Below are 26,778 nucleotides of genomic sequence, written 5' to 3'. Positions count from 1 at the left end.
ACCCATAGTCTATATTGTTGCTACTCCTGCTGTCCATGTTCTTGTTTGCCCCAAGCACTGTCGGTGGTCTTGCTTGCCCCCTCTCTCTCTTCTCGCTGTCAATGTTGCCCCCTCCACCTGCCCCAACAAATAAAAAAGAGATGTGATGCTGCCAGCGCTGTCTGCGTTATAGAACTGATTTGAAAAAACTTTCAGCCATGCACCCTACCTCCTGTTTTGTCTAAAAATTAGAGCAGTGTTGTTCATTTTTTTTAGAGGTAGCTCACTCACATAGTCCTGTTATGACTCCGTTGTGCACGTAGAACAGAAAAGTGAGCACACACTCTGCATTGCAGCACAGCAACAACAACAAAATTAGAGGGAACATTGTTTTCAACTACAGCATGACCAAGAGGAAGACTGTAACACGGTTAAAATCTGCTACTGATGCAAATGGGGGGGAAAGTCAATCATTCTATGAGGCCACCAAGTCTGCCCTGGGTGCCTGGAGAGCAGCCCAGGAACAGGCATCTCCAACCCCAAAATTCTCACCCAAGGTCCTCGCAGCAGGCTGTATTACCCACTTTTTGCAACCTATCGCCCCTAAACCGTGTCCCACCTCTTACGCAGGAAGCGTCACCCCAAGCATAAAAGAAGGGGCTCCCTTATCTGGCAAGCTCTCTTCATGCATGCTCTCGGCTTTGAAGACCAGTGCCTTATAGTAAAGAAACGTAGATCCTATTCTTGTCTCAGAATGGGTGGTGTCACTTGTCCAAGCCCACTCATTTTCCGGTCTAACAGCAATTCCTAAGACCCCAAGGCTCTGGCCTCCCTGGGGCCGAAACCCCTTGCCATAGAAGGAACAGCCACAAGAATGCCCCTGGAAAGGCACTAGTAATTACTGCCCAAATACATCAGCCACAATCACTCTCACCCCAAACGTCTACCCAGATCACAGCTCCAGATCCATCTGAGGCAATTTTTTAAATGATGGGGCACTTTGGCCATCAAACAGGACCTGAGGGACTTGTCAACCTAGTTTTTACTCAATCTAGAATCCAAAATGTAATGCACATTGGATCTTACTCCGAAGCTATTTAGAATATCTAATGGAACCAGTCAGTCTCATTCCGGATCTTCAAATATTGACAACTCTACATGACGGCAGGTCTCCAATCCCCAAAACCCAGTGATGTACAGTATATAATGGCCAAAGCCTGACTAAGGCAAACCTACAAAATGGAACTTCAAAGAGATCTACTCCAATCCATAGCCCTGTGCCTAGTGGACCTAAGCAATAAGATAGACCATATCGAGAATGCATTTCACACCTTGCAAAATCAGTGTTCTTGCTCATGTGCAGCCAATTTTGAACAGTGGGCTACTCTCCTGGCGGGTTAAACCGATCTGGCCAACACAATCCGGGGTAACGCAGGACACGTGCTAGTCAGTCGGCCCACAGCTGGAAGATTCCCAAGCACGTTCATCGAAATTCCAGTCAGTCTCTCCCCCAGTCTCGTGTCTGACTCATCTGAAAGACCTCAAACTACATCTAGCTGCCAAGCACCATTAGCACCATGGCACTCTAACTCCCCCAGACCAATGAATCCTTGCCCCAGTACTTCCACCTGGTAACTGTCTATGGTTGGGTATGAACTTACAACCAGGCCTAGCAGTCTGGAGGCCCGCTCTCTAGGGGCAAAGAAAAAAACTAGGAAAGCTACCCCAAAGAGCCAAGGCTAATAACCGAGCAGTGACCTTTTTTTAAATACCCAGAACCATACAACACAAGCAACCTCAGGGGGCCCCCCAGTTTTACCCTATCTTTGCAGCAAAGCCTGCTGGAAATAATCTTACCACTCTAGCAGCTATAAACTCAGACTGCATCACCGCCCTGACAGCTGAAGGCACAATCGTAGAAGCGGGTGCAGAGACAAGTCCCGGTCCCTCCGGGACAAGCAAGGAGAAGATGGCCTCTTCCATCCAGGCCTCCCAGATCGTCCCCAACGATGGTGTGGTGCTATGACAAGACATGCCCCCGCAATTATATAGCCCCCTCCAAACAAGAAGGGGTAAGATGGACGTTGGTACCCAGGCCTCCCCCACTATGCAACCCCGCATCAACGATGGTGAGAGATTCATCCGGGGGTCTCCCGAATTCATGCTCCTCCACCACCAAAGTTCCCTACGATATTCTAACCCTTAGTCCTACCCCAAACGTCCAAGGTCCTGCAGTCACCATCCAGCAGACAAACAGCTGTCCAACATCTGAGCATCGGATCTATGAAGTGGTTGTAACTCCATGATATCACAGCAAAGGACATCCTGATGCCCTGAACAGGGGTAACATATTTAGCATAATGAAGCACATATTTTCCATGGTCTACATAACATCAGCCGATCTCACCTGGGTCAAGTTTCAAGGACTCCCAGGGGATACTTGTGGCAAGTCAAACCTGGCCGGGTTTTTCCAACAGTCCCTTCACTCTACAATGCTACATGAAGTAAAACAACTGGTAGACTGGGGGAGTGAGATGAAATCTCCCACACAGGAGAGATATATCCATGTTCTAACAACTGATGCACACAAGCTTGGAACATACTCCATCCTAAAAGGCACAGACGGAAACAATCTGAGCAACACACCGCCTGCCAAGCCCTATCGCTATGATGCCTTGAGATTAACCTGCTCCTCTGACCAAAAGATTGTTCACTACGGCAGCCCTGTTAACCACATTCAACTGGGACATCAGGGCCTGCTGGACCACCATCCCTCCCAACGCCCTTTCTAACTCTTCCAGCACCAGGCTAACCAGCCTCCTGCCCAGGATGCCTGGCCCTAACGATCATCTAACAATTACTTCCTGGAACATGGCAGGCATCCAAAACCTCATCACAGCAAACTCTGCCCTAGAATGCCTCCACAAGAGTGACATCCTCAGCCTGCAGGCACAACAATTCTCACAGGGTACTCTTCGCATCCCAGCCACTAGGTGTAACTCCATTGGGCGACCATCTGGAAGTCTCTCCACCGTTATCAAACATGACAGATCTCTTGGCAAGCCTCAAACACTCCCGGCCACCTAAGGAGGCAGCCCTGATGCAAACCTTCCAGGTCAGTCATAATTTACTCTCCACTCATATTGTCGAATTGGCCCAAGATCCACCATGCCCCCCCTTTCCATGATCAGGAACATTTCAATAAACAACTAGATTTTATTAGCGGCTCGCTGTCAACTGATCTTTGTCATTGTAAAGTAGACCATCAGGATGAGAGTGACCATAGACCTCTCAGAGCGACCTTTACACTCACCAGTAAAGCAGCGGCCCAATTCACATCGATCAGAGCATCAACAGGTGAGGAAAGTCACAAACGTCTCAGAGGAATAAAATGGACAGCAAATCTTGGCAAAAAATATACTGCCTGGATAGAAACTAAAGAGCAACTTACCTCGGCGCTAGGCCCTGTGGCCCTGCTGGAACACTGGGCCAACCTCCTAACTGATTTACAACTGGCATTGAGGGGTGCCCCTGCAATTTCCACACAGCAGGGGTGAAATTATCGAACCCTAGCTTCATTTAAAGAAGCGAACTAGCTGCTGGCAAGCTAGCAGAGTATCTAAAAGGCCCCTAAGGTTAGACAGAGAGGTTACAAGAAATTCCAAGGCCAATCTCTCTGTCCTCCAAGCAGGAATAGAGTGTGGCTCCACCGAACCAAGCAGATTGAAGCCAAATAGCTGAAAATCTTCACCTTCCTTAAAGAGAAGAACCACGTCCGGTTTTGGAAGAACATTAATCAACGCATTAATTGCTGTAAACCAAAGGAGAATAGTGTATCAGACAGCACATGGGTCAATTACATTAAGCAGTAAAAACAACGAGCCTCCCAATGGCCACGCAAGTCTTTAGCATCTCAAAGTCTACTGACATCGATACCATCCAATTAATGAGAACTGACGGGGTGACGGGACCCAACGGGATCTCTGCAGCAGTTTTCAAGTCTGCCCAAACATTTTGGGCAGGGCTTCTCATGCCACTTTTCAATCACGACTTACTTGCAGCTACATCCACCCATCATGGAAAGGATCAACTCTCTACCCTAGACAAAAAGGGAAATTGCACTAATCTGGCCAACCATCGACTGATAGCCTTACTGGATCTCAAAGCCAATGCCTACGCACGAATCCTGCTGGGTGAACTGGAAGCCAAAAAACATATTCTCCCCTTTTCCCAATAAGGATTCAGGCCAGAAAGCTCAACCATCGACAACATCTTAGCACTGGCCTACCTGTTAAGATGAGCATCACCGGCTAAGCAACTCCCCTTATTCTGTTGCCTTGTGGACTACAGCGCAGCCTTTGACTGAGTTGATCGGGGCACATTATGGCATAAACTAAACTCTTAGGTGATCCCTTCCCAACTTCTTAAAGCCCCTGTACCAGGGAACAGGATAAAAACCAGCCCTAGAACAGCAACAGCAAAAATTCCATTCAACAACAGCCTTAAACAAGGCAGCGTGCTGGCCTCATTACTTTTTAACCTCTATACCGCCAACCTGCCCAAATCCTTGGAAGGCACTAGTTTAATCACTTCCAAATTAGGAAGAACATTTCTGCAGATTCTGCTATATGCTGATGATATTGCCATCTTTGACACCCGCACTGACCTACAGTGAGCCCTATGTGCTCCCCACAGTTATAACTTGTAGAACAAACTCCTGGTGAATCAGGCAAAGACCAAAATAATGGTGTTTGGAACACACCACCATAAGAAATTTGCCAAATCGCAATTAAGAGATCAGCAAATATCCACCTGCACAAGCAACAACTAACTGGGTGTCTGGGTCAATGATGGGGTCAAACAAGGGGACCACCTCAAACACCTTGGAACTAAAGGGACCGGAGTCATCCATAGCCTGAAACGCTTAAGCCATACAACCCAACAGCTGGCCCAATACTAAATGTCCTGCAAGCCAAGCAAGTGACTGCTCTGAACTACGCTGAACATTGAAAAGTGGTGAGATGCACACCGAGCGTAATCCAATTTGACCATGTTTAAACCAATTCAGTACTTTTTTGGGTGCAAACTTCTCCGCGCTCCGCCCCCATTGCGCTGCAATATCAACAAAACACGAGGGGAACCTGTCTGATTCCACCAAGTTGCACAGCCTCGTGACTGAATGAATTAAATTAATTACATTAATTAAATTCAAATAGTTTAATCCTTCATTTATCCATGTTTTTTCTTCTTTTTACTTTTAATCCTTTTTCCATGTTTATTCAATTTGTTTCATTAATTCCAAGGCTCTACGATGGTATTCACACAAACACAGGGGCACCAAGGAGTTTGACATGTCACATTTTTTATAAAAATAACCCAGTGCGTTTCGGGATTAGAAATCCCTTCGTCAGGGGCATCTACAATAAAAAAGATAAACAATATTGGTCGTTTTACTGTCTGCGCTATCATTATAATTCCAAAGCTACTAGCAGCCAAATTACTTCCATTTTTCTCAACACTAGATGCTAAAGTCATTGTTTGAAGCCAAATTACAAGTCTGAGTCAGAGCACTACATAAAGATAACACTCTCCAGTCCGTTTTTAAGACACTTTTCTAACTGAAACACCCATACTAATTAGCTAGAATTGTATCCGCTGACAAAAGATAAATGTACTCAATAGACCTTTGTGGGGTCAACCAACACTATTTTTCTATCATATGTTAACATACATTTGTTGCCCTTTAAGTTGTTTGGCTAATCTTTTCTCTTACTGTGACATATGATAAAGTGTGTTCCTTGTTATGAAGCCAACACTTGCAAGATATCCATTTCGTTTTAAATGGTCTGCCGAATTCCAAACTACGGACACATAGCCTTCCCCAGAAATCTCGAATAGTGTCTCACAAAATTCCATATAATGTGGTATGAAGAAAGCTTTGCTTACCCTCAGCGTGCAAGGAGGGCCTGGTTGAGGCTGGAGCTGGGACTGGCAAGCCCAGACCTCACCTGTCTAGGGGATCTAACAAAATACTACATAGGCATGCCCCAGCCCCATCTTTTAAAGCTGAACTTAAAACAATCTTTGAAGACGATGGCACTCAGTTACTTCTAGCCACCAGTGTCCTAAAGATAAAGACAAAAAAATTAAATAACCCAAGTATTTCTTTGTCAACATGGAAAAAAACAGTTAAAAACCAAGCCACACATGCTTCATATGAAAGGGACATCACAATACTCCCATCTAGGCCAATCTGCACAGCCCTGAATGCCTCCCACATCCAGGGGAAAGCCCAGCTCTACTTCAAGTATTCCCGGTCTGCTCCGGCTCAAAAGAAAATCCCCTAGATGAGACTTTTAGCACATTGGCAGTGTTAAAAGTTGATTTCAATTCATACTGGGCCCGTAGGGATGGGCTTTCCTCCTGCAGGCTATGTAATTATCATGTTGAGTCCTGGACGCACTTGTGCTGCTGCCCCCAGTCTAATGACCGACATCGTCTCCTAATTCTTCTTTTCGAGCCAGTGTTCTCAGACTCTACAGGGAGGCATCGGATATGTGCTTTTCCGATAATATTCCACAGTCTCTTGCAAGGTTGTGGAATTTTATCGACACAATTTGAGCCTCACTGTTGACTGCACAGCCCCTTGGGTGGAACCCCACTAAGACCAGTGAGACACCCGGCCAAGAGGACACACATCTTTTTGAAGGGGAACTCTTTTGAAACACTAGATTTTAATCATTTTTATATCCTACTTTTGTACTATTTATTTTCTCTGCTTATTTGACTTCATCTTTAAGATACACATATGTAATGAATTTAAGTAATTGAGCATAATTCTAAAGGACCAATCACAGTACAGGAGAAAGCACAAGCAGCTATGACCTTGGAGTGACATGACTAGGGTTAAAAATGAGAGGATCGTTACAATGCGGTTCAATACTGTTCCTAAAAGTCATTATCATTGTGTAATTGATGGGTGCAGAGGCCTCTGGATTGAAGAGCCCTGCAATCTATGTGAAACTAGACAAATACAAATGTGTTTAAAAAAAAAAAAATGCGAGGATCTCTCCCAACATAAAATACAAGTCAGAACATATTTTGCTATTCTAAATTGTTTAATATATTCAGGAAGAGAGATGTATGAAGTTATAAATACACCTCTATGCATGTATTTATTGTATGTATGAAGGGAAAAAAAAATTCTTTCTAATTTAAAGCTTTACGCACTATTGCCTTTTCTGATTAGCTTTTCTATGCCATTGAAGACCCAAGAACCATGACTCTTCATGTTGTACATTGTACATTTTAACAATCGTAACCTCGTTTTGAAACATGGCAAAGGGATCAGGATTTGGTGAGAAGACCAGAGTTCATATTTGTGGATATGAATGCTATTCCATTCAAGGCCGTTCAGAGCTTCCTTAGGGGGATAAGTTCCGGTCACCAGCATGGTCTAGAAGTTTCTACTGAAATCAATTAATTGATGTCACTTGCATGCAGCCTGCATGGAGAAAAGGCAGAATGTTCATGACTGGTTTGGTCAGCCCCAGAGGGCCGACCAAACAGTCAGCACCCTCAACAGTGGGCAAGCCACTGCTCCCCTGCCCTAGAGCAGGACCGCCCACTCGTCCGTGCCTCATGGGAACAGTCCAACCCGAACTGCCAAGCCAGGTCTTCCCTGAACTGGAAACAAGCATCCTAGGACCAGTTTCGGGGTAATACCCCTCATCAGCCAGGGTAGCTTGAATCCAGTGGCAAAGTGAACAAGGGACCCACGTCTGGGCATACCCTGCCAACTCAGGGCGGACAAAGTAAGCACAAGGAGATGATAGACGGAGTGCTAAAAGTTTTCAGACACTCACCCCAATCACAGATCTGGGTTAAATCCATCATTGTTCTTTAGCTGACTTCGCCACCTCAGTTCAGACCCAGCTATATGCAAATCAGTCTTGACCCTGTGCCTCATGGGAACTGTCCAGCCCAAACTGCCAAGCCAGGTTCTCCCTGGACTGTAAAAAAGCATCCTAGGACTGATTTGCATATAGGCAGGTGTAAACTTGGGTGGCATGGTGAGCAAAAGAATGATGGATTCAACACAGATCTCTTGACTGGGGGTGATTTGTTTTATTTGTTCTGCATTCCGTTCATCAATTGTGTGTCTTTTGTGTCTATGATAGGGCACGGGTGCAGAGGCAAATGGTGGAACGCCTCCTTGGAATCACACCAGCGCTTAAAGTAGGTGCACATGCTATAATCTAGTCCCCCGTGTCCAAAAATCAAAAGGCGCCAAAATAACATTTACCAGCCACCAAACATTCAATGAAGAGGACCATTTTCACCTGCATGTGAACATCCCGATTTTTGTTCTATCTACCAGATTTGTGAATTAGCCTAAATCATGTAACTAACAAATGTATATGTCGAGAAACCCCCTTTCATATTCTGAAACAAAACAGAGGTGATAGTAGACTGCTTACTATCATTTCGTAACTGCTGTAGCTCTCACACATTCAGGTATTCCCGGACACAGCTGTATAACTGGATGATAATACAGCACCCTATGAAGTCATTACTCACACGCCACAAGAGCTGCTAAGTAGTTTTTTTTGTGGTTTTTTTTTTTGCCGAATTCAGAGTCGCCTCAATAAATAAAAAGTGGCATCTTTCCTCGAGGAAAATCAAGCCATAATTGGACAACTCGGAGATCTGGCCCACTGCAATCCTTTGTGCCAAAAGTATACGGTTCCTCATAATGGGATGCTGTTTTTCATTTGCAGTCCTCCAGTTATGGAATACCCGACTCGCTCTAAACCAAGTCCTGTAATAGATGCTTTAGTCAAGTGGAAATATAAAAAAGTTCAAATGTAAATTGCATATCTATCAATCCACAGCTCCCTTTTACGGACAACCATGGACTGACTAATGTGTATTAAACTCTCGGAGCCTTGTGTAAAAATATTTGCCTCCATCATTCGCGAGACATTTAATTTAGTTTAAAAATTCTAATTGCATTTACTCAGTCCATTATGTTTATTTTGAATTTTCAAGATGCTTTTTTGTAGAATACAAGAAATCTAGAAAACAGATTGACCTATCTGGTAAGTATATGAAAGGGGACAAAGTGTTATCCGAGTGTGTTAAAACATTACGAAATCACAGCATGAAATGAAAATCATATTTTTCTGTCAAACCAATGAAATGCCTTGAATGATTGAATGAATGAATAAAAAACTTATGAAATACATTGGTTCACCTAAAAAAGCATTTTGGTGCTAAATAAGAGAAATTAGTTAATGAGAGTACGTTAGGCATGTGAATAAGTGGGTGGTTCTCCTAAGTTGTGTATAGGTTATTCAATGTCTTTATATTTTGTTTTTAATTTAGGGTGAAAAATTTCGACGCTTTTGGAAAGAATCTGGAAGGCCTCTTAGCTATTTATGAAATTCGTGGAGATAGGTAACACTGTCCTGTTTTGTTATAGTGGTTTATCATGACAACATACTGTACATTAACATGTTTTCATTATTTAATATCTTCGTGGCGTTGGAGATATAATTTTTTACCTTGAATAAGGTGACTTTAAACAGGTAGGTTCAAACTACCTAAAGAGCTGTAGTGTGCACCATTAGCTCTCTTGATGCCAGACGTACTAATCTACTTTGCAGTTGCAAACCCTTCAGGTTAACAAAAGATGAGTGTTAGTGGCTATAAAATAGTTTTTCCCATTTTAGGATCCAGAAAACATTTACCAACTCTTAAAATGAGATGCTAAATGATTACTGCATCGCAATTTGAAACAGGCGTGTTGTAGGGGTACATTCCAAATTGATTCAGTAACCTATTTATCAGTGGTTTGCGACTGGAATTCAAGTTGCAAACTACTAAAAAGTTACTGACTCCAAAGCTGGGGTGGTAACTCGCTTGCAAAGGGAAAAGGATCGTAAATTCTAGTTGTTGTTTTTTGGGTGAGGGAGACGTGGGGGTTGCAGCTTCTCAAAAAAAAGCCACATTTGGAAATATGGGGGTTTGCTTGCTTTCTAATCATTTATGATTAACAAGAGGGCTACTAATAAGGCTATATCTATTAAATCCCGGAATTCCTACTTCCAAGCCCTAAATGCCGCTGTCTAGAAGGGTACAGTTTGCATCTGGAAATATGGAAAAACCAATTGAATCCTGAATACATATTTTTTTTTTTTTAAGTTTTAAAGAAGATCTTTATTAAACAATATGCGAGTAACATACAATTCACAATTCGCATCGCTGTAAAGACTGCATGGGCAGGCTTTAGTGCACCAGGTACTGAATAGGATGACACAGCCATTTAGCCGACAACCCGGGGGTCCGGCGGCGAGTTCCATGTGTCTAATTGTACGATCATCTGTTGACAAGCGACTGTAATGGTAGATCTCGTGATTTTACATTTTATCCTCAAGATTCGTATCGCAGTGATCATCTAGCATTTGCCTCCTGTATATGTCTCCCCAAAGTCCCATAGGTCGTGTACAAATTAGCTGTGGGTAGTCAAAAAAAAGGGGGGGGAGGAGGATCAATTGCGCGTGTGTCTACAACGCTGTGTCAGTATTGCCGTGCTAGTAATGGCGGTGTGTGTGTTTAGTATAGCTCACTGAGGCATAGGAGTGCGCAGTAGTAGTCAGCCAGGTTAGTCCGCAGCCATGTTGGGTTGGGGTCAGAGCGTTCAGCAGTGGAGTGCCTGCGCGTGCTCCCAGTTACATCACTGAGAGGGCGCCAGGGACATGACAGCAATCAGTAAGCAGTGTGTCTTATCCACGTGTAGCGCGCTTGTGGTTAGTTGTCCGTACATACCTCTTGCGGCATGTGAACGGCGTCACGTCCCTGCACCTCAGGCATGGTTCGAGGTCCCAGGGGTTCGTCCCTTGGCAAGAACATATTATCACTCGTATCTTCATTAAATAGAGAAAAAACTAGGAAATTGGGTCTAGTCCGGGAACTTGACTAGTAAACTAACTGTTCCCTACGCCAATGGGTTGGCTGGGAGAACCAGGGTCGGGAAGCGTGTGAGAGGCAGGAGATGGGGGGGGGGGGAGGGGGAGATCGTTGCCAGTTACAATTTAGGGCGTCTGTTGCAGGGTGGGGCCCAGCAAGGCCTCATGCGAAGAATGGGGACCACCGAGGAGGGGGGGGGGGGGAGGGGGGAGGAGGGGGGGGGGCGCAAGGCCCCTATCTCTTTCAAGTGTATGCGTGTAACATCTACAGTGTGGGGGTAAGGAATGAGTTAGCTGTGTGTGTGGGGGGGTGCCGCGGCGCATGCCAACTGCAGGGTGAGCTGTCTCCTGTCAACGGGTAGGCGGGCGGGGGGGGGGGGTGGGGGAGGGCTTAGTTCTGCTCTCAAGAATGATGTCGGTTGTCGTCGCAGGCATGACAGGGCCAGGGTGTCGGCGCGCAAGCAATGTCCCATAGGTGTCCAATGTGTGGTGGGGAGGCGGTAGCATCTCCCCCCGTGGCCGCGTGTCGAGTGCGCGAAGGGGGGGGGGGACAGGAGGGGGGAGGGGGGGCCAGGTCCGTGTCCACTCCCAGCGGCTGCCAGTAGCACTATGGCCATGGTGTCTCCCGGCTCATGTAACACCTCGTTCTCGACAGGCGTGGTGGAACGCCTTTAAGAGGTCATTCCAAGGCTGGGCGATGGGGAATTTGCGGAGTCCCGCTGTTTCTTCTCGGAGAAGGACTGTGCCCTCCGCCCGTGCCCAGTTAGCGAAGGAAGCGCGCCAGTGTCGGACATGGGGGGAGGTCGCCGCCTTCCAATGCTTGGTGATCAGGCGTTTAGCTGTTATAAGTCCCATGTCCCAAAAGCGGGTCCGCACTTTGTTGAGTTTCGTGCGTTTATACAATCCCAAGATGCATGCCTCCCACGTGTGCGGTATTTGCTCGTCAGCGCTGCGTGTGAGTAGCAGCACGACCTCATTCCAGTATGTGCACACCTCAGGGCAATGCCACAACATATGCAAGAGGTCAGCTCCAGCTAGAGAGCAGCGGGGGCAGGCAGCATCCGCAGTGGCAAAGTACCTATTTATCTTGTCAGGCGTTAGGTATGCGCGGTGCAGGATATAGTATTGTATTATCTTAAAGCGGGGGCTGCGTGGGATATATGTCGGTCCGGCCAATATCGTTGTCCATTCCTTGTCGGTCCAGGCTCGCCCCCTATCCGCCGCCCACCCATCGCGCAACCGCAGCATAGGTGTCTGTGAGTGTGCCTGCAGAGCCTGCGCCAGCCAGTGGATGGTGTGCGAGCCATTTCCCATGACATGTAGATACTGCATAAAGCCATGCATCGGTAGTTCCTCCGACATGTCCCCCCAGTTGGCGGTGAGTGTGTGCAAAAGGGACGCGTGCCGCAGGAACTGGCCAGCGGGGAGCTCCGTGGCTGCCGCTAGTTCCTCAAAGGTGAGCAGTGCTCCCTCAGCATACAGGTCACCCAAGGTATCCACCCCGGCCTGTACCCAATTGGTCAGGCAGGGCACAGTCAGTGCTCCTGTAGGGCTCGGAGTACCTAGAATGGGCATGGCCGGGGCGTACGGTGTCGCGGCCCGGGTGAGTTTCAGGCATCGCAGGAAACATTTCCGTGCCACCGCCAAGTGTATTTGGGGGGGGCGGGGGGTTCCTGTAAACGGGTGGAACAGGGTATTTATCTGCGTTTGCGTCCAGGCAGCTGCGTCCGAGGTAGTGTCCTCCAGGCGTTTGCCACCTAGCCTTTCCGACACCCATTGCATCTGTGCCGAGAGGTAGTATAGTTCCAGGTTGGAAACCGCCAGGCCTCCCAATGCCGTTGGCATGTAGAGTTTAGTCAACGCCACCCTAGGTCGGCCTTTGTTCCAGATGAGGCTTCTCAGTAGGGTCTCCAAGTCTCGGAAGATTGCGTTCGGCACATAGGTCGGTATATTAGCAAAATAGTACAAGAGTCTAGGCAGCACTATCATTTTGATGAGTGCTATCCGACTCGGGACATTAAGAGGTAGGGTGTTCCAGAACGCGATCTGCGCCCGGATCGAGGCAATCGCTCTTAGGAGGTTCCCCTCCAGGACATCAAGTGGATTTCGATATATCCGTATCCCCAGGTAACGGAAGGTGGTGGGATACCACTGCAGCCTGCCGCCACCCAGTCGCACATCACATTCGGGCGTATCTGGGTGGAAGGAGTAAGCCCCCGATTTGGACCAGTTGACTCGCAGTCCCGACATCTCCTCGAAAGTGCAGAAGACGTTAGCCAGCGAGTCCGGGATGTTGGTAATGTCCCTGACGTACAACAGTAAGTCATCTGCGTACAGCGACATCGTGTGGAGGCCGTCCGCCAGCGGGATGCCCCAGTCAGCTCCCCCTGCCCTAAGCATCGTTGCCAGGGGCTCCATGGCTAGAGAGAACAGCAATGGCGACAGGGGGCAGCCCTGTCTAGTGCCCCGGCAGACTCGGAGTGCGTCCGAGAGCAGCGTACCCGTGCGTACCCGAACAGTCGGCCTGCCATAAAGCAATTCCACCATTGCTTCGTAGCCACCGCCCAGTTGGAATTTTTCCAATACCGCTCCCAAGTACGGCCACTCCACCGAATCGAAAGCCTTTTCCAGGTCCAATACCAAGCATCCCGCTCTTGGCCACCGCAGGGTGGCATACTCCTGCACTCGGAAAAGGCGTCGGATATTGTAGGAGGTGTGGCGCGTCGGGACGAAGCCATTCTGATCTTGGTGCACCAGTCGGGGCACATGGGGGGCTAGTCTGCGAGCTAGAGTGGAGGCCAGTATTTTGTAGTCCGTATTAAGCAGCGCCAGCGGGCGGTAAGAGCCCACCTGTGTGCAGTCTTTGTCCGGTTTAGGGATGGAAATCAGGGTCGCCTCATTTAACGTCGGGGGCAAGGCAGCGCCCTCCAAGGCCGCAGCATACATCTTCAGAAGTTCCGGGATGAGGATGGCCGAGCCTGCTTTGTAAAATTCGGCTGGAAGCCCATCCGGGCCCGGGGACTTGCTATTAGACAAATTAAAGATGGCGTCGCGAATCTCTTCGGGGTCGAGCTGAGCTCCCAGCTCGTCCTGTTGCGCAGCAGTCAGTTGCGGCATTGGCAGGGGGGCGAGGTAGCTAGCAATGTCGGGGCACGGGTGAGGTAGCCGCGAGCGGTACAGCGCGGTGTAATGTGTGGTGAATGCGTCGTGGATCTGGCGCTGTGTGTATAGTAGGCCTCCCCCCTCCATTTGTATCGCTGCCACCGGGGTTGAGCGCGTCTCCTGCGATACCAGCCAGGCCAGTAACTTGCCAGGTCTGTCACTCGTGTGATGTGTCCTTGCCGAATGTGCTGCGTAGTTGATGTCCCGAAGGCGCTCCATGAGGCCCGCGTGAACTGTGTGTGCCTCCCGTAGCAAGTCAGTGCTACCCTCAGCGGCCTCCCCCTCCCTCTCGAGTAGAGTAGTTTCTAGCCTTGTGAGCTCGCTCTCTAGCTGTTGTCTAATGTGGCCCTGCGTCCTCAGGCAGTGGCCCCGAACCACTACCTTGAAGGCGTCCCATTCTACTTGTGGGGAGGACGCCGTGCCCGCGTTGTCCTCGAAATATTGAGCAGCGCATGTGAGGAGGGAATCGCGAAACTCCGCATCCAGCAGCATTGCCGGCTGCAGTCTCCAGGTGGGGACAGGAGGGTGCGGGCGGTCCCAGGCCATGGTCAGAAAGTGTGGATTGTGGTCTGAGTGTGTGCGGCCCATGTATAGCGACTTCAGTCCCAAGGGGTAAGATGTCTGTGGTGGACATGAAGCGGTCCAGGCGGACGTGTAAATCGTGGGCCCCCGAGTAGTAGGAGTAGATTCGCGTCCCAGGGTTGTGTGGCCTCCAAACATCATGGAGATCCCACTGCTCGGCCCACTCCAGCAGCGCCTTCGCGGCCCCGCGTGTCGGAGCGCCAACAGGGGGCGGGGAGGAGCGATCCAGCGCAGTGTCTAGTGTGCAATTATAATCCCCACCCAGAAGCCAGGAGGTCCCATGCCAGGGTGCCAGTATTGCAGAGAGGCGCGCCAGGAAGTTACCTTGATCAGTGTTCGGAGCATATAGTGACATCAGCACCATCTGGTGCCCGTCAAGCCTGCCCTGTATCACTACGAACCTACCCTCCCGATCTATCGTGGTGTCAGTAGTCGTCCAGGGGATCCCAGGACGGACCCATATCAGTGCGCCACGAGCGTAGGAGGAAAAGGACGTGGCGTAAAGTTGTCCGCGCCATTTACGGCGTAGTGCTCGGACTTCCACCTCAGTCAAGTGTGTCTCCTGTAGCAGTACTATGCCTATTTTGTGCCGCTTCAAGTATGAGTAAATCTGATAGCGCCGAGCCGGCGTGTTGAATCCTGAATACATATAGTAACGTTTTTCCAGATTGCCTCCACTTCTGACATCCCCAAATCATATGTTGCCTTGTACCAATGTGATTACAACTAGAGCAACAATCGGGGACATTTTCACTCGATTCATGTTAGTTTTTAAGGATATAACATACCAGCCACTGCGCATAGGTCTGCATCCGCCTAAAGATAGCCCCTAAAGCCCCTTGCAGTTGAACACCGATATTTCTGCCAATTTTCTTGGAGTTCGGTTCATACTTGCTTCTTCTGTCGCCTACTTTTGGCCGATCGGAAGGATTTTAAAGCAGTGTTCTGATATTCTTGAAGCCATCTAACCCCGTGGCCAATTTTCTTTGTGACATTTTCAGCGTTCACCAGTTCCTTGACTGTGTCCCTAGAAGCTTTTGTCTGCAAGGGATATCTTTTTTTGGCAGACTTCTCGTTTGCATGTAATGGAATACAACTAGCGCGTTTTGATGTGGATTACTGGGATATTTAGGTATCGCCACAACTGCATTTGTTTTTGTTTTTTTAATTGATTATTGACCGTTATTCCTCCAGCTTCAGATTTCGTATATGCAGTCTCGGAGTCTCTGGTTACGAAGAATTTCCATTAATCATTTTTCCTTAAAAATCATCGAATGTCTCAACACAAGTTATATTATGAAAACTTATATGTGCATTTTAAAAAGTGGCCAGATAAGTCTTTCCAATCTTGTAAGACTAATCCTTTTTCTTCTTATGATTTGTTTAGCTTTAGCAGACTTATTTGCGGCCAACGTTTATTCCAGATAAAGCTACAAATCTTTGTGTTGATTTTTTTAAAGCCTGTATTAGTTAGATGTATTAGGAGTACTGTGGACAGATAGTTCAGTAATGGCCAGACATGCATTTTCACCGTTGCCACTCAACTTCTAATCGAGATCAGTAAGTCATGCCATCCATCTAATTTAGACTCCATTTAACCCAGGAGAGGGGTATAATTCACCATATAAAACTGGTCTAGGTTTTCTGTGAACCTAAGTCCCAAATACCTAACTTGATTCATATGATATGGCATCTAAAGGAATTGGGGCAATGCCTTGACACCTGTATAAAACAGAAGCATTGAAAGCATTGACTGTGTACCTCACAAGAGCTGAGAGAGTTGTCAAAAGATCAAAGCACTTAGTAATGGCTCTCCAATCTGGTCGGATGTATAGCACCAAATCAGCGTATAATTTAAGTGTAAGAGACTCCCAAGCTGCTCTTCTCAGTGCACAGGCCAAGGGTTCAATAATAATTGCAAATAGCGAAGGCGAGGTAGGACAGCCCTGCCCTATTCCTCTAGAGCTCCTAACCGGGGTAGAGGTCTTCCCATTTAAAACAAGGATAAATACCGATCCCTCGTATGTGTGTAAATGTCCTGATGAGCTGGCCAGGAAATCTCATAGATTCCAAAACTTTAAACCGTAATTTTTAGCTCACCCGTCAAGGGTCTTTTCAGCATGCAAGAAGAGTATCACTGTGGGGCCCTTATATGCTATATAATATTCGTTTGCCTCCACTAAAAATGCATGTAGGAATATAGCTGCCGAGTTGGATTGAACCTTTTCGATATTTTCCTATTAATTTCGAAATAACTTCAGATATTCTAAGCATATGACTTTTCCTTAGAACATTATAGTCTGTCTTCCTGAGGATGTTAATGGCCCTTTTTAGGTTGAGCATTCGAGACCTCTTGTATATATTTTAGTATATACTTAAATGTGTATGTACATTGTTGTCTCTGGAGATCAGCCCTAGGACTTGTCTGATTCCGCTTAGGGATTTTTCTTTTCTGTTCAAATGTCTCTATTTAATTGTCTTGATAGAAAATGACAAGTAGAGTTCAGTAAAATACCAACATTGCTTTCCACTTGTTCAACTGCCTCTATTAACTGTCTTGATAGAAAACAATCTCTTATGAAAGAGATGAGCTGTGCTAAACTCAACCCTGATACATATGGGGACTGACCTATAGTTGTGTGTACTTCCACACTCACCAAATGATTACATCGAATGCTACGGAGTCAACACCGTACATTTAGGTGATCCTGCCTTTTTTCTATTGTGTAGGCGCCAGGAATTGCCTACTCTAAGATGGCGCCCACGTTTGTAGTACCCAGCACGTGACCTACTAGTCACTGGGGTGACGCCCCAAACCAACAATATATTCAACACCGGACCGGGGACCCGGCACTATCCGGACCCCGGTAGAGATGGGTAGGCGAAACAGCACTGGTCGAGGCTTTGACAAGTAAGTAGGCGGCGCGCCTTACGTCTTTGACCCGCATTAGCGCGGATGACGCGGGGGATTGACCTGGACACTTAATATACGATGTGCACACCGGGGCGCGTCCTTAACAATGGCGGCCACTACACGGCCAGCGCTAAACGAGAACCCCCGTTCTCTGTGTATATATGTGAACTGGGCACAGTGTAGCCAAAATGAGAACGCCTGACCGTTATGTATATGTGTAAAACTGGGCATGATGTAGACAATGCGAGCCTCGGCCACAACTCAACGATCAGCACGCAGATTGCGTGCTGTTGCTACTATAGCAGGCTGTTGCTCTTATATCTTTATACACAATAGATCTGGACACCTCGAATTTGATGTGCGTGCCTGGCGCTTCCTTAGGATGAGTGGGCGCTACATGGCTGGCTTTAAACGAGTACCTTTGGCCGCAGATTGTTTGTATGTACTGGGCACGTTGGAGGGCGCAGTATAAATCCCTGCTACGCTTCAATATTGGGCATGCAGACAATGGTAAATTGGTGGAAGCGCATATGTTTCCTCATACAATAGATTGCTTCGTTGCCTAGTCGAACACACAGGAGTACAACTGGCAACTGATTGTAATATAGAGGTAGTACCAAAGTTGAGATAAGAACTGCATGTATGCGCCTAAACCTCAGATTACTTCACTACTCAGTCAATCGCATATGACCACCTTTGGCCTCGGGTAGGGAGGTCTTAGTTGTACCAAGGTGTGATTGGGATGGGCCACAACATCAAACACGAGAGACAGTGGCACGTGTATCTGAAACCGGGTATGCACAGGTGGACTGAATGACACATGCATTTTAATTTGCCTAGGGCCTCTTGTCCCATTATTTTGAACCTAGCTCAATTTTAGGTTCAGCAACCCTACGAGAATCATAACGTAGTCACTGGCAGTGGTGAACAGAATGCAATATGCCAACGCTGTACGACGGACGTATATGCCTATGTCTCTGATACTTGAATAAGGATATGGCTATCCTTCAACATAAGCAGTTGATAACATCCAATTGCTCACCCACCTACATATCATTATCCCTTCCAAGAAACGTTCAGACATTGGGGATTCTCTGATAACTCTGGATATTGGTGCCTTTATCTCCCCTTTAGCCATTAAACCCCTATTGGCTCTCTCCCTCGAAACCACACCTACCGGGTACTGTTGACACCTGGACTCCTTGACCTATAGGTGAGTACCCGTTGAAGCCGAGGGGTCATTAATTAGACACCTTGAATTAAATAACTGCTGCTATCATGTTTTAAGTTTAGTTTTATTTATTTAATTAAGTTCATTTTATTATTATTTTTTTACTGTGATAAAGATGACTTGTGATACATGTGAATCAAGTGGATACTTACAGGTCACTGCTCACAGAATGCCACAGGCACCGAGTCACTTCTCTTCACCTAATCACAGTGTGCTCACGGTCAAGTTTGGTTAATTGTTGTCCATGTGTCTTGGTAACTTTTCCTTTTGTCTCCTCCAGGCAAGAGCGGGTACACCCAGGTAGTACAACAGTTATAAATTGATGTGTATAGGTTGACACTTTCAGGTCTTCCTCTTGTGTATAGATGTAACAACTTAATAAGGTCCTGAAGAATCGCAGCACAATCGCAGAAGCGAGAAACATGTTGACCTCACGTAACGCTGTGCAGTCCTAGATCGTGATACAGAACCTAATCTTCTGGCGATCATAGGCCACCCACTTGTTTTACTTATAGTAGGGGAACCACCAGAATAAATTGCTCTCCGGTATCCCTTGCTATATTTTAACACACCCACCTACACTATCCACTTCTTACCTGGCCCCTCACTTGCACTTCACCCACAGGCTGTTGGAAAAAAGATCTCCGATAAAGAGCCCCTCCTAGAGGTGAGCCCGTTGGACATTGCACCGCCTGCCCAACGAGGAGCAACGGCCGATGATGAAGCATGACACTCGCAAGGGTGTGTGAGGCCATTCATTCCAACTAATGGGATGCCCAGGGGAGCACTCCACTGAGCACTACCCCCTCATCAATTTTCATCCTCTCTTGACCGTATCACTATTACTCTTCGTCTAGGAACAACTGAGTCCCCTTCTTGTTAATCATTGCTACGTGGGGCTCCGACTCATGTTGGACCGTCCATTCCAATTCTTGGAATGGTAAATTGAGCCTTAGGATCAACTCTCGATCTAATTTCTTTACCCCTACTTTGATACATATCTTGCACGGCTAACCACCGTGGGGTGTATATATATTACTTGGTGGGTAAGTGCTCTTCTATCCCCCTTCCCTTTCTGAGTCCTTGACCAATGTATCTTGGACCGGGGTTGATATACTTAGACTATTATCCCCTCTGACTTTTTCCTTTCTTTCATTCTTCACCAGAGAACCCTGTACTGTCCCAAAATGGACGGACAAGGACTCAGTTTTGGTGACGATGATGCAGCAGCTATCCACAGGCTTCCATCTATGCTAGGCATGGACCTTGAAATTGCAACAGGGAGTAACTCCACAGACTGGAAAGCACTCTCTGATATGAAAAGAGAGTGGGTCAGAATTACATTACATGGGGCGTTAATGGCTGAATACTTCAAGGCTAAAATAGCACCTAACGGCCTCATCGTCAAGAATTTCCCCAGAATTTTCTGGGAGGACGGCCAATTTAAAATAGAATGGTCTCTCATTTCTTGGAAATGTACTCATGACCTATTGATTCTTCTGGTAAATACAGCCAAAAGGTTGGCTGATGAGCTCTTGACCAAAATCCAGGCAGCAGAGAGCGCCTTAAAAAACTCTGGACAGAACACCGGTTTTAAGACCAAGTTGGCAGAGCTTAATAAAGAAATCACTGAACATAAAGACTTCTTGATGAAACAAAAAGTGGCAAAATTACAAAAGGATATTGATCGATTCTCCAAAGAGAAAGTCTATCCTTACCTCAAGGACGACTTTGTCCCTACGGGTACAGGTTATCTCTCCGACTCAAGTGCCTCCTCTTCTAAGCGAGGTTCTAACAACGACGACAACTCCAGCGGAGACGAATGGCAACCTAGACCCCGGAGAGGCAACAGAGGAGGGAGAAGGGGACAACCCTACTATCAACCACCTCCCTACCAAGGTCCTCCAATGTGGCATTTTCCACAGTTTCAACACCCCATGAACCCCTTTGGACCCCCATACCCCCCTCAGTTTGCCCCGCAAAATGCGAACCAACAGCCTTTTTTAGACAGAGGTTGGGGCAGAGGGCGCGGGCGCAGGCGAGGAAACGCTCCAGACAAAAGGGTCCAGTGGGAGGAAACACAGACCAGAGGGGTAGAAACGAGGAGCCAGACAGGGAGGAAGTAAGTCTTGTGGTGAACCTTTCATCACGCCAGCTCACAATACCAGAAGAAAAAGTTCTCCAAAAAGGATTGGGATTTGTGCCCACCCCCAAAGTAGACAATTTTGAACTGACTTGTGAGATCCAGAAGTTCTTCAGAAAAGTCAGATTAAGAGCCTTCTTTGATGGTAAACCCGCTGAGACTCGCACAGACTCGGGTCTCCACAATCGATCGATCTTCACTCCACACAGTGGGATGATACCAAACGAAGTCCTAACATATGAGCAGGCTGTGCTCAAGGACATCGGGGCGCTGAGACCGTGCAACAAATACCAGAATATGTCCAATATGGAGAAACAAATACTGAACTCCTTGGGCAATGACGAAACCATAACGATCAAACAGGCAGACAAGGGTGGGGCCACAGTGTTGATGGACACTAAAGACTATGAAACAGAGTGCCTGAGACAATTAGGAGATAGACGCTACTATACTCCTATCCCGACTGACCCCACCGCAAGACTCAAAACCACGATTACAGGTTTGGTGGAATCTGCGGAATGCCAGGAATGGATTTCCAAGAAAGAGGCAGAATTTCTTGTGAAACAAAATCCGAAAGTACCATACTTTTACACCCTCCCCAAAATTCATAAGGGCATAACACCGGTACCTGGACGCCCGATTGTATCAGGGATAGGTTCTATTTTGGAGCCCTTATCACAATTCTGTGATTACTTCCTGCAACCGCTGGTGAAGAGAATTCCCTCCTACGTGCAGGACACCAAAGATGTCTTATGCCTCCTTGACAATCTGCAGGAGGGCATCCATATAGACTTCCTCATTACCCTAGATGTGGAGGCCCTCTACACTAACATCCCACAGAGGGCCACACTCGGGGTGATAGAGAGGACTCTCAACATGGAAGTTTGGACATCGGCAACACCACCTTCCTTTATTATGGAATGCGCGGAACTTGCCCTGACAAAGAACTTCTTTGAATTCAAAGGACAATACTACCAACAGACCCAAGGTACATCTATGGGCAGTACCTTTGCCCCTTCGGTGGCATGTCTGTACATGGCAGACTTTGAGGAACAACACATCAATGGTCCGATGAACCCCTACCATTCTAACATCATACTATGGAGGAGGTTCATTGATGATATCCTCATTCTCTGGACAGGGACAACACACCAGTACCTGGAGTTTTTTACGTGGTTGAACACCCTGAACAACTTCCTGACCTTCACAATTACTGCGTCAGACTCTAGGATCGCCTTCCTGGACCTGACTATCAGATTGGAAGGGGGAAAGATCAATACCACGATGTATCGAAAGCCCACTGACCGAAACAGTCTGTTACTCTTCACCAGCCACCATCCCAAAGCTCTGAGACTGAACCTCCCCTTTGGGCAATTTTTACGGGTAAGGCGTAATTGCACCAACCTCGCTGACTACAGGAGTGAGTCTACGATCCTTTCACGTAACTTGAAGGACAGAGGCTATCCCACCAGGGAGATTTACAAAGCTCGTAAGCGAGCACAGAATAACAATAGAGAGGCACTCCTGGAGGGCAATATCAGAGCCTCCCAAGAGACCATGCCCTTGACATGTGTTACAACCTTCACACCAATCTCTAATGACATCAAGAAAATTGTCAAGAAACACTGGCAAATTCTCAATACAGGAGAGCTGACTCTGGAGATCCCTAGGTTTGCTTTTAAGAGGTCCAGCAACATCAAAGACGTCCTGGTACACACCAGACCGAAACCAAGTAGAGGCCGCAGACAGAACACACTCTGGCAGCTCCCACCAGTGATGGGACATTACCCGTGTGGTTCCTGCAGTGTCTGCCCCTTTACTAATGTGACTAAGTCCATCAATTTGACAGAGACATTCACTTGGGAAATCCGCAATCATACGAATTGCAACTCCACCAATTGTATCTACCTCATTAGGTGCCCTTGTGAATTACAATATGTTGGCATGACCACCAGAGCGGTCAAGACTCGTATATCGGAACATCGTAGCAATATACGATGCAAAAAGACCAACACAAAGATGTGCCGTCACTTCCTGGAAAACAATCATACTGCTGACTCCATTTGGTGGATCATCCTTGAAACACCCAACAGCAGATCCAAGCAGGACCTGTTCCACAAGGAGCAGCGTTGGATACACAGGTTATCCTCAGACAAGCGGGGATTGAACGAAGACATCCCGTGGAGCTGTCTCTAACTACATCATTGGATTGTTGTCCTACGCTTGACACACACTAAGCGTCTGTATCTAGCTTATGTCTTGGGTGGACCATTGGACTACTGGACCAGTATAACATAGGTCCCCCCAGGATATCCCATAAGCTTAATACAACAACCATTGCATTGCATATATAGCGCTGCAATGAGCAAAACACAAGAAGGGGTCCGTTTTTTACCCTTCCAAGATGGCGCCCGTATTAGCATCTTCTTATGAAAGAGATGAGCTGTGCTAAACTCAACCCTGATACATATGGGCACTGACCTATAGTTGTGTGTACTTCCACACTCACCAAATGATTACATCGAATGCTACGGAGTCAACACCGTACATTTAGGTGATCCTGCCTTTTTTCTATTGTGTAGGCGCCAGGAATTGCCTACTCTAAGATGGCGCCCACGTTTGTAGTACCCAGCACGTGACCTACTAGTCACTGGGGTGACGCCCCAAACCAACAATATATTCAACACCGGACCGGGGACCCGGCACTATCCGGACCCCGGTAGAGATGGGTAGGCGAAACAGCACTGGTCGAGGCTTTGACAAGTAAGTAGGCGGCGCGCCTTACGTCTTTGACCCGCATTAGCGCGGATGACGCGGGGGATTGACCTGGACACTTAATATACGATGTGCACACCGGGGCGCGTCCTTAACAATGGCGGCCACTACACGGCCAGCGCTAAACGAGAACCCCCGTTCTCTGTGTATATATGTGAACTGGGCACAGTGTAGCCAAAATGAGAACGCCTGACCGTTATGTATATGTGTAAAACTGGGCATGATGTAGACAATGCGAGCCTCGGCCACAACTCAACGATCAGCACGCAGATTGCGTGCTGTTGCTACTATAGCAGGCTGTTGCTCTTATATCTTTATACACAATAGATCTGGACACCTCGAATTTGATGTGCGTGCCTGGCGCTTCCTTAGGATGAGTGGGCGCTACATGGCTGGCTTTAAACGAGTACCTTTGGCCGCAGATTGTTTGTATGTACTGGGCACGTTGGAGGGCGCAGTATAAATCCCTGCTACGCTTCAATATTGGGCATGCAGACAATGGTAAATTGGTGGAAGCGCATATGTTTCCTCATACAATAGATTGCTTCGTTGCCTAGTCGAACACACAGGAGTACAACTGGCAACTGATTGTAATATAGAGGTAGTACCAAAGTTGAGATAAGAACTGCATGTATGCGCCTAAACCTCAGATTACTTCACTACTCAGTCAATCGCATATGACCACCTTTGGCCTCGGGTAGGGAGGTCTTAGTTGTACCAAGGTGTGATTGGGATGGGCCACAACATCAAACACGAGAGACAGTGGCACGTGTATCTGAAACCGGGTATGCACAGGTGGACTGAATGACACATGCATTTTAATTTGCCTAGGGCCTCTTGTCCCATTATTTTGAACCTAGCTCAATTTTAGGTTCAGCAACCCTACGAGAATCATAACGTAGTCACTGGCAGTGGTGAACAGAATGCAATATGCCAATGCTGTACGACGGACGTATATGCCTATGTCTCTGATACTTGAATAAGGATATGGCTATCCTTCAACATAAGCAGTTGATAACATCCAATTGCTCACCCACCTACATATCATTATCCCTTCCAAGAAACGTTCAGACATTGGGGATTCTCTGATAACTCTGGATATTGGTGCCTTTATCTCCCCTTTAGCCATTAAACCCCTATTGGCTCTCTCCCTCGAAACCACACCTACCGGGTACTGTTGACACCTGGACTCCTTGACCTATAGGTGAGTACCCGTTGAAGCCGAGGGGTCATTAATTAGACACCTTGAATTAAATAACTGCTGCTATCATGTTTTAAGTTTAGTTTTATTTATTTAATTAAGTTCATTTTATTATTATTTTTTTACTGTGATAAAGATGACTTGTGATACATGTGAATCAAGTGGATACTTACAGGTCACTGCTCACAGAATGCCACAGGCACCGAGTCACTTCTCTTCACCTAATCACAGTGTGCTCACGGTCAAGTTTGGTTAATTGTTGTCCATGTGTCTTGGTAACTTTTCCTTTTGTCTCCTCCAGGCAAGAGCGGGTACACCCAGGTAGTACAACAGTTATAAATTGATGTGTATAGGTTGACACTTTCAGGTCTTCCTCTTGTGTATAGATGTAACAACTTAATAAGGTCCTGAAGAATCGCAGCACAATCGCAGAAGCGAGAAACATGTTGACCTCACGTAACGCTGTGCAGTCCTAGATCGTGATACAGAACCTAATCTTCTGGCGATCATAGGCCACCCACTTGTTTTACTTATAGTAGGGGAACCACCAGAATAAATTGCTCTCCGGTATCCCTTGCTATATTTTAACACACCCACCTACACTATCCACTTCTTACCTGGCCCCTCACTTGCACTTCACCCACAGGCTGTTGGAAAAAAGATCTCCGATAAAGAGCCCCTCCTAGAGGTGAGCCCGTTGGACATTGCACCGCCTGCCCAACGAGGAGCAACGGCCGATGATGAAGCATGACACTCGCAAGGGTGTGTGAGGCCATTCATTCCAACTAATGGGATGCCCAGGGGAGCACTCCACTGAGCACTACCCCCTCATCAATTTTCATCCTCTCTTGACCGTATCACTATTACTCTTCGTCTAGGAACAACTGAGTCCCCTTCTTGTTAATCATTGATAGAAAACAAACCGTAGAAGTCAGTAAAATACCAGAACTGCTTTCTGCTGAGGGACTTTCTTTATTTCGTTTTTCTGGCAACTGCCTCTATTTAACTTTCTTGATGGAAAACAACCAGCAGATGTCAGTGAAATACCAGAATCACTTTAGCATTTTCTAGAATCCAGTCCATAGAAATGCTCTTCCATGAGCACCCGTACACAGTAATTTTTTTTCATATCTTGTATTTTCAATGATATGACCACCAAAAACCGTGATTTTTATATTAAAAACAGAGCTTTGGACTATACCATTTCCAGCTGAAAGGCACTTTTCTCCATGTGTTCCCATACCTGGCGTGTCACGCAGTGTGGTGCTTACTTTCCCTCCATGTTAAAGAACAGTAGGTGGTTCAGCACCCAGGCCAATGCGCTGCATAGCTAAATACATATAAGGTCTCAAAGGCGAGACGGATTGCATTGCAAATGCTTGTTTGAAAGAGGGTGTAACATTTCCTTCTCTAAAAAATCCCAAAAGTAGATACTTTGGGTATGTATGCATGTAATAGTACCACTCAGATGGATAGCGATCCCCCCTCCCGCCCCCCGGGGCTTTACGTTTGGAAAGCGATTTCATGACATTTACTAATTCATCATTTATTTGGGGGTGAATGAGATTAAGTGCTGTCTGTACTGACAAAAACGTGATTTGGAATTCTGCAATAAAAGCTTAAAATATCTTCTCCTGTGGGGTTCAGTATTCCAGATATAGTTTTTGAAAGCGTTCTACAAATATAGATTCAGTCCTCTAGCTGTCCATGACCGAGTTTCCAGTTCTAGTGTCCTTCATTTAGGTGCCGTAGTTCTTAACTGTGCGAGTTATAATCTGTCGAGCTAACAATTTACCACTAAAGTCTCCCTCCTCCTAGAGC

General features: G+C 46.8%; 1 protein-coding gene across 1 annotated transcript in view; it reads left to right on the top strand.

Moving 5' to 3' along the window:
• LOC144827606 (mediator of RNA polymerase II transcription subunit 1-like) overlaps positions 1–26,778 on the top strand; it is a 648,236-nt gene that overhangs the window by 334,888 nt on the left and 286,570 nt on the right. Inside the window, exon 7 of the mRNA XM_078685852.1 lies at positions 9,367–9,438. Coding sequence (XP_078541978.1) covers positions 9,367–9,438 — 72 coding nt within the window. The remainder of the gene's footprint in view (positions 1–9,366; positions 9,439–26,778) is intronic.

The sequence above is a fragment of the Lissotriton helveticus genome, chromosome 4_1, assembly GCF_964261635.1.
Source record: "Lissotriton helveticus chromosome 4_1, aLisHel1.1, whole genome shotgun sequence".
Taxonomy (NCBI): domain Eukaryota; kingdom Metazoa; phylum Chordata; class Amphibia; order Caudata; family Salamandridae; genus Lissotriton; species Lissotriton helveticus.
The sequence above is the reverse complement of the archived record's forward strand: the minus strand, read 5'-3'. Positions and strand labels throughout refer to the sequence as shown.